The sequence below is a fragment of the Cryptomeria japonica genome, chromosome 8 (genome assembly GCF_030272615.1).
Source record: "Cryptomeria japonica chromosome 8, Sugi_1.0, whole genome shotgun sequence".
NCBI lineage: Eukaryota > Viridiplantae > Streptophyta > Pinopsida > Cupressales > Cupressaceae > Cryptomeria > Cryptomeria japonica.
The window spans coordinates 676,933,856-676,943,614 of NC_081412.1; the positions used below are offsets into that span (position 1 = coordinate 676,933,856).

General features: G+C 33.9%; 1 protein-coding gene across 1 annotated transcript; it reads left to right on the forward strand.

Moving 5' to 3' along the window:
- Positions 1 to 5,351: 5,351 nt before the first annotated feature.
- LOC131032413 (lysM domain receptor-like kinase 3) lies at positions 5,352 to 7,438 on the forward strand. Its single transcript, XM_057963385.2, has 2 exons — positions 5,352 to 5,742; positions 6,031 to 7,438. The coding sequence occupies exon 2, from the start codon at positions 6,183 to 6,185 to the stop codon at positions 7,245 to 7,247; it is 1,065 nt and encodes a 354-aa protein (XP_057819368.2). The 5' UTR covers positions 5,352 to 5,742; positions 6,031 to 6,182; the 3' UTR covers positions 7,248 to 7,438.
- The last annotated feature ends 2,321 nt before the right edge of the window (positions 7,439 to 9,759 follow it).

Consider the following 9,759-nt stretch of genomic DNA (forward strand, 5'->3'; position numbering starts at 1 on the left):
GATACTATTACAATCCAAATTATAAAATATTGTGACATATTTAAGAAGGAAACACAAATAAAAGAATGAAATAGATCTTAAGTAAATAAAAAAACTCAAAACTTTATCTCTTCATGTTTGATAGATGTATTTAAGATATTTATACTAATGAGTTCTTGGTGTTTGTACTTATCAAACAATTAAATGTTATTATCTAGAATGTATATTTGTTTTCTTCAAAATAAATATATTTTTTTTAATAAAAAATATTTTAAAAATCAATTATTAACATTATTATTAGCTAAAAAAATTAACCTCTTATTAGGTCAAGAAGTGTTCTCCAATGAAACCAATGCACAAAGTGTCATGTTGAGATCATGTGCATAAAAAACAAAAACATAAATATCTTGAGAAACTTAATGGACATCTTCATATAGAAACAAATGGATTACACACAAATCAACATCTTTGCCCTTTTTTTAACAAGTCGGTTACACTATGATGAATGAGCATACATCTAATCCAAAAGCCATCCTTTGACTAAGTAGCTATTAGTAGGGGGATCTTTTCTATTAAAACCATCCATGGATCAAACATGACCCAATCACACTTCTAGAGGTTTGAACCTCTATAGATGTACGATGTAATCAAGGAACATACCATCATCTTCACCGTTTGTGCTCAACCATTTGAACTACAACCCTTTAGCATTATTCTTATTTTTTACTTTAATATTTACAATATGATCTATTCAAGTTGGAATTTTTAATATATCTTATCTTTTTTTAATATTTAATTTTTATCATGTCCCTTTATTATTTACTTTCTCTTAAAAAGAAAACTTTTTTTTGTCTTATTATTATATGATTTAAATTGAGGTTGGTTGCATCTTGCTCATTGAAGCTTTGTCTCCTTGCCACTTCTGGGAGGAATCTTTGGATGTCCTACAGGTGGTGCTTCCAACTAGTTTGACTCCAACAAGTTTCCTTGGTTGGTTCTTGTAATTTCACTAGCTTATTGTATTGAAGAAGGAAAAACTAAAGAAAAGGACGTTTATAGGTGGGTTTCTCTCATGAAAACTCTAGACCTCTTTAATGTAAGGGGAAAAGTTGGATGATTAAGATCCCCCTCCTTTCCCCCCAACTCCCCTCTACTACTGCATTTCCACCTAACAACTTTGTATTTTATGCTTCAAAGTTCACATCATATAGACTCTAGGGGTGTGATTTTATGTCCACCCACATTCTTTTGGAATATGTGTAATATTATTTTATGAATGACAATCTAAACACTATTCATCAAGAATAAAATAGTGATGAATTATTACATAATTTCATATAAAAATATAAAGGCTCAACAAGATGACAGAAAATTGAAAGAACAAATACAAAATTGAAATAAAGCATCAAAACTTAGGGACTCCAATTTTTTTATGCAATCATAAAGACTTTTAATTTGATGATGTGAACCAATCAAAATTAACTAAATAAAATAATTATCATTAAACCACAAAAATTTTATCCTCAAATATTAATAGTATCACATTCAAAAATAATAATAAAAACAATAATATAAAAGACAAAAAATTCATTCCTTCTAGATTCAATATAAATATTAAAATTATTAAAAAAATTAATACTTTAAATATTCAATTGCAATATTAAATAATAACAAATCAATCTAAAATTATATAGTTTTCTCAATTTTGGCTTGTACTGACCCTAGCCAAGTCAGTAGTGAATAAGGGCTCCAAGAGGGTCCAAGAGTTAGTGTTTTGAGTCAATGTAGGCCTAGGTTGAGTTCATTCTTCTTAGGTTTGCATTTTTGTGTAAATAGTGGGTTTGAGTAGGTAGTTGACCTTCTTGATGGTCAAAAGTGTCAAAACTTGGTATAGGAATTAGGGAGGGTTAAATTAGTCTTAGAAACTTTTTAAAATTCATTTTTGATGACTTAGAATAGGTCTCATAGGTTGGAAAGACCAAAAAGTGAAAAAGTGCAAAATTGCAAAAAGTTGTCATGACAACTTTTGTCCTGAATTGGTTAGCGATGGAGTTAGGGATTGTCCAACGCCAGAGGATGACTCCACACATGGGAAAAGCTATAAGTACCCTCTCTTGCACGGTTACCAAGGTTGGAAAATGTGTTTTGTAAGTTCAACAATCTGAAACTACTCATTTTCAGACTAGTTGGCAACATTTTGGCTTGTTTTTACTCATTTAGTAGTTGAAAATGGATTGAATCCATTGATCCAGCAATGGATTGAGTTTCTCTAGTGTGTTACAGTATTGTTGGCTCCATTTCAATCTTTGTAGATAGTTTACATTGGTGTTTTCTTGCTTTGGTTTGTAAACAACCAGTTTTGGCTTGTATATAGCAGTTTTATGTAAAAATGGTTGCCCCATGAATTCCACACATGCTACCATCACGACCTATTGGGACATGAAGGGAAATCACTTCTACAATGTACATATGCATGGACAAGTGTTGGAGATGATTTTCAATGTGGCTGTCACCTTGTTCTAGGCGAGTCCAGGAGCAACTTGACTAGAGGAAATAAGGTGAAATTGAAGTGCTAAGTGCAGGGGTGAATGCCAAACCATCATCCAAGATTTTGGAGGGGTCCATGAAGTTGGGATAGAGTTTCCAATGCAAGGAGAGGCCTTGACTTAGTCATTTGATGCCCAAACCCCAACTTGATCAGTCACTGCTGGCTAGAAGGCCTAAAAACCCTTCAAAACCCTCATTTTGGGGTTAGCAAATTGTACACTGGAGTAAGAAGACAAAACCACAAAAATCACTTGGGGTTAGGTGAAACATTGAAGAAAAGACAAACTTTCTAGGGGGTCTTTTGGACTGTTTTCACTCAAGCCCTAGAAAACCAGATTTTGGAGGCCTAATAGGGCTAATTCCTTGTAGCCTTTTACTAGGCAAAATATTGAAATCGGTAAGAAACCTAATGATTGCAAACCTCAAATGGACCCTAAAGGCATTCAAAACATGTTAGAAGACACCTCCACACCTCTGCATCAATTCACAACTGTAGGAGGTCAACCAAGAAGCCATAATTGAGCACATGGAAAGCACTGTGAATTGGTAGGGTTCCTAACCAAAACACTTGAAACAAACACCTTGGAATTGTCAAGAATCAAGCCCTAGAAGAGACTGAGAAGGACTTGGAGGTCTAGAGAGTAGCTAGGCCTAGTGAGTTGGTGGAATTGAGCAACACCAACTAGGTGAAGTGTTGAGCAAACTAGGTGAACCCCATCACAAGGCCACTTTCATCTAGTAGAAAATATTAAAAAAATTGTAAAAAGTAAAAAAAATCCATTTACAAATATATACTTTAATTTTAACAATTAGAACTTAACTAGTAACAAAAATTATTCATTTCATAAACATTCCTCCCAAAAAAATTCTTAAATGCAATATCAAATCTATTACCAAAATACGACAATCTTTTACAAAAATCTTTTTAGTATCTTGACAAGATACTATTACAATCCAAATTATAAAATATTGTGACATATTTAAGAAGGAAACACAAATAAAAGAATGAAATAGATCTTAAGTAAATAAAAAAACTCAAAACTTTATCTCTTCATGTTTGATAGATGTATTCAAGACATTTATACTAATGAGTTCTTGGTGTTTGTACTTAGCAAACAATTAAATGTTATTATCTAGAATGTATATTTGTTTTCTTCAAAATAAATATATTTTTTTTAATAAAAAATATTTTAAAAATCAATTATTAACATTATTATTAGCTAAAAAAATTAACCTCTTATTAGGTCAAGAAGTGTTCTCCAATGAAACCAATGCACAAAGTGTCATGTTGAGATCATGTGCATAAAAAGACAAAAACATAAATATCTTGAGAAACTTAATGGACATCTTTATATAGAAACAAATGGATTACACACAAATCAACATCTTTGCCCTTTTTTTAACAAGTCGGTTACACTATGATGAATGAGCATACATCTAATCCAAAAGCCATCCTTTGACTAAGTAGCTATTAGTAGGGGGATCTTTTCTATTAAAACCATCCATGGATCAAACATGACCCAATCACACTTCTAGAGGTTTGAACCTCTGTAGATGTATGATGTAATCAAGGAACATACCACCATCTTCACCGTTTGTGCTCAACCATTTGAACTACAACCCTTTAGCATTATTCTTATTTTTTACTTTAATATTTACAATATGATCTAATTCAAGTTGGAAAATTTAAGATATCTTATCTTTTTGTAATATTTAATTTTTATCATGTCCCTTTATTATTTACTTTCTCTTAAAAACAAACTTTTTTTTGTCTTATTAATATATGATTTAAATTGAGGCTGATTGCATCTTGCTCATTGAAGCTTTGTCTCCTTGCCACTTGTGGGAGGAATCTTTGGGTGTCCTACAGGTGGTGCTTCCAACTAGTTTGACTCCAACAAGTTTCCTTGGTTGGTTCTTGTAATTTCACTAGCTTATTGTATTGAAGAAGGAAAAACTAAAGAAAAGGACGATTATAGGTGGGTTTCTCTCATGAATACTATAGACCTCTTTAATGTAAGGGGAAAAGTTGGATGATTAAGATCCCCCTCCTTTCCCCCCCACTCCCCTCTACTACTGCATTTCCACCTAACAACTTTGTATTTTATGCTTCAAAGTTCACATCATATAGACTCTAGGGGTGTGATTTTATGTCCACCCACATTCTTTTGGAATATGTGTAATATTATTTTATGAATGACAATCTAAACACTATTCATCAAGAATAAAATAGTGATGAATTATTACATAATTTCATATAAAAATATAAAGACTCAACAAGATGACAAATAAAATTGAAAGAACAAATACAAAATTGAAATAAAGCATCAAAACTTAGGAACTCCAATTTTTTTTATGCAATCATAAAGACTTTTAATTTGATGATGTGAACCGATCAAAATTAACTAAATAAAATAATTATCATTAAACCACACAAATGTTATCCTCAAATATTGATAGTATCACATTCAAAAATAATAATAAAAACAATAATATAAAAGACAAAAAATTCATTTCTTCTAGATTCAATATAAATATTAAAATTATTAAAAAAATTAATACTTTAGATATTTTTAAATATTCAATTGTAATATTAAATAACAAATCAAACTAAAATTATATATTCATTTTGTTCATTTATTTTTAAAGAGAAATGTCCTGTATCTTTCCAGACCTAAAGGCTTTATGTCTGCTGACCTTTCCTGTATATCCATATAAAGTTCAAAACCTAATTCACACTTAACTAATACGGTTCCCAATTTTCCCCAATTACGCGTGGAATGGTTAACAATGAACATCATTCGGTGAAATAATCTCAACCATTACATCAAATTTGCAGTAATTCAAAACCATACTTCTTAATACACATGTGGGTACGCGTTGTTCAAACCACTGTCCATTCCTCCACATATTCCTTTCCTTTTTTCATATCTGAAAGTATTCTCATAGGGATTTGATGTGCCAGAAAATATTCAATTAGTGAACATGTGGGTTTGACATATATGACATTTTAGATCGGATTGATTTGTTTTCATGAAGAAAATGATTGAACGGGAATAGGAATCCATGAAGGCCGCCAACAAGTTCAATGTTCAGTATACTTTGTTGATTTGGGTATTTGAAGTTGCCTCTGGTTGTTGTGAGTCATAATTTCTCAGAGGGAGAAACAGGACAGAGGATTGGACATGAATGAAATTTGCCATAGCTTATGAGCAGGTATGATGTTTTTTGCAGCACCATGCCCATGATATCATTTGTATAGCTTTCATTTTCAGTGGAGAACTGCCTGAAGCATCTCCTGCATGAATAATTTTGTGGATAGATCTTTGGGAAGCATTTTTTTTGGGTTAATAGGTGCATGAAATCTCTCCTGTATGAATGCTTTTGTGTAATAATTAATGTCGGTTTTGCAAAATGGTGGAAAGATAATGTGCAAGAAGCTTAAACTCCACATGGTGGAAGAGCCAAAACCTATATCTAAACCTAATCTTGCAAAATTCCCAGGAAAACCCAGATTCTCAGATGATGCTAACCCTACTCCCAGCAGAAGTACAGACCAAACTGGGGTTTTCAGCACCAGCTTTCCCTCCACAAGTAGTGGAACCTCCTTTGCAAGTCTTAAGCAATCTGTCCTTCCTGACAAACCCATTCTTTATATGTTCAAGGAGATCACAGAGGCCACAGCTCAATTCACTGCTGGAAGGCTTGGAAAATCCTCTGTTTATAAGTCCAATCTGAGGGGCAAAACAGTGGCTATTACAGTCAGAAAGCTGAAGACTGTCAGGGATTTTAGGTCAAGACTTGCACAAATCTGTAATATCCATCACTCCAACATAGTAAAGCTCTTGGGGGGTTGCTGTGAGGGGGATCATGTTCATCTGGTCTATGACTATGTTCAGGGATCCAGTCTGGCAGACTGTCTAAGGAATAGCAGAATGCCTGGATTCACAATATTGAAAACCTGGATCTCTAGAATGCAGATTGCCGTTGATGTGGCACAGGGTTTGGAATACATGCACCATGACGCAAGCATGAACTGTGTGCATAATTATCTGAAATCAAGCAGCATTATAATCACAGAGCCTGGTTACAGGGCAATGATATGCCATGCAGGTGCCTGTTATTTGACAGGTGAATATGAATTTGAGGACATCAATAAGGGCTATGATATATCACAAGACACATCAATATCTGGAGAAATCGTAGAAGAAGAAGGTCCAATTTCTGGTGTTCAGGGCATGAAATTGACCAAGAGATACAAGAGCAGGAGAATAACAGGGACACAGGGGTACATGTCTCCTGAATATGTTAATACTGGGATTGTTTCTCAGAAAAATGATGTTTTTGCTTTTGGGGTTATTCTGTTGGAGCTTCTGACAGGGAATGAGCCTGTCAAATATGTGAGTAAGGCTAACAATAAAATTGAGAAGGTTTCTTTAATAGAGAGCATGGATAGGATATTTCTCTCTAATGATCAAGCAGAATGTATACAGAGATTAAGGTTTTGGATGGATCCAAGGCTCAAGGATTCTTTCCCAGTGGATTGTGCAGAGAGAGTGGTGAGGCTTGCTGCTACTTGTGTGGATTCTGACCCAGAGAAGAGACATGATATGAGGTATGTTGCAGGGAAGCTCTCCAAAGAGTTCATTAGGTCCCAACAATGGTCTGACAAAATGCAGTATAACAAGGAATTGATTACTAGCACACTTGAAGGAAGATAAAAATGCAGTATAACAAGGAATTGATTACTAGCACACTTAAAGGAAGACAAGCTCCTGCTATTGATCACCATTGTTGAATTGGCAAAGTAGGGGCTGTGTGCATGTAAGGCTTGTTCAAATAGGCTTGTTCAAATCAGGTGTTTTTTTTTGGGAAAATACTGTTAATAATATCATTTTTAAATTAGATTGTTTTTGAACTGTATTAACGTTTCAGATTATAAATTAGATTAGATTGTGTTTGAACTGCATCAACCTTTTGACACACTCCATGATCCATCATCAAAATCAAACATCAAAATCAAAATTACTGTTCCAAACAAACCATCCAAACAAACCAGCCACTATGGACCTTCACAAACCACCTTCACAAACCAGCCACTATGGATCTTCACTACCGATCCTTATCATTTGATGTATTTGGTGAGACTAACAAGACTTTTCATTTAATGCAAATTGGTCAGACTTCCACCCTGGAAAGTGGTTAAAGGAAAGGCAACTAACCCACGCTGGACTTTAAATTTCTATAGAGCAAAGATGGTCGGCTAGCCTTGGAAATGGAATCTGAACAACATTTTTCTTTATGAGGGAAGGATTTCCTGTCAGACATCCTTTTCAATAGATATACTTTTTGCTTTGTATTTGAATCTTACTGACCATGGCAATGCGGGCATTTACAGTTTGGGACTTATATTTTGAATTCTATTGACCTATTTTAAAATTAATTTCATTTATTTAATTCCGTTTTACAAATTTTTCTAGTAGATATTTGGTGTAATTTATTTATTGTTTTTTGTTTTCAAATTATATCAATATAAAGTTAAATAAGATATATTCATTGAAACAAAAAATGTGTAGATATATTAGTGGTTATCAGTGGTTCGCTACTTTTGCTTAAAAAAAAAAAGTTGTTCACAGATTATATGAATTAAAGCACTTAAAACCTTTTACCAGAATAACTAATAAAGCATTAAAACATAAATGAAAACCAGAGAATCAATACCATGCAACTATAACACATAACACCATGATTTGTACGTGGAAAACCTGGTAAAGGAAAAAACCACAGTGGGAAACCCTACCTACAGTCAGATGACACTTCTGCAAAAAGTATATGATTACAATAGGGGCTTGCACACGCAAGAAGACACACTGCCTAGAGCTCACCTCTCATCACAATGGAGTCTCACAGACTACAAAAGAGGCCAACCACCTCAAAATATTTGGACAACAATCCTCAAAGAAGAACTGCCTGTGATAGCATCAAACATGCCAGATTACAGTTCCGGTTAAGCTCAATACCAAAGGTCTAAAACCTCTTATATAAACCAAACTCGATCACCTATGATTGACCAAATCCTCTGCACAAATGATTATTACATTATTCGCTCCTTGCCCATAATCTACAATAAGATCTTACATATATTTATACCAACCCAAGACCTAACCAATTAGGTCAGCCACCCAAATGATAATTAAATAGATCCATTACATAATCCTGAAATAAAATCATAAAACATGTTGACCTAAGACCAAACAAACATCATCCAATCAATAAAACATCTTGGAAGTGCATCAGAGGATCCACCAACACGTTACATGAAAACCAGTCCATAACCTAGATAGCACTGGACCTAAATTAGATCCACACATGCCAAATAAATGACACCAATCAATCGAGGCACGAACACAATCACGATCACTATCAACATTCTGAATCCCTTCTAGAAGTTGCACCAACACCACTTATGCATTTCATCAAAGATCTTCAATAAAGCTCTGCCAGTGAAAGCCTTACCAAACCTATAAAGCAGGCTTACTAGAATATAAAATAGCATCCGATCATCAAGTCAATACCAATCGAATGAAACATACTTCAGAAGCATATGAACCATCCATACAAACTTATTCCATCATCCAGATCATACCGATGACAATCAACTAATAAACTTCTCAATCCAATCCTTCTACCGGAAGGCAGTAAACAACCATAACAACAAGTGTTGACATCAAGGACAAAACATCAATGCAATACATAATCAATTCCATCATATTGCCACCAATCTCCCCCTTTGGCATTGATGACAACACTAGATGTGAAAAACATCCAAGTGCTAAGAAATGCCAAACAAGTCGCCCCCTATGGAAGACAACCAACAATATCCCATAAAATGATATAGCAATGAAGCTTTGAACAAAGTCTGAATCAAAAGACCAAATATCGCTAAACTCCCCCTAAGGAGTGCAATCAATCTAAAAAATAAATAGCAATGTTTTTTCACATATATTCCTCCCCCTTTGACAACAATGCCAAAGATATGACATAGATATCAAACAAAATATGAAAACTTTAAATCTCAAGGCTAACTACTCCCCCTGAGTAGTAGTAATATTTCATCAATACAGAGCAAAAGATAGCTTTGATAATGCATACCGGATTGATACACATCTGCATCAATTAAGTCTCTATTGGAGGGGTAGAAACCCCCAATCTGTCTCTCAAATGATTCCCGAG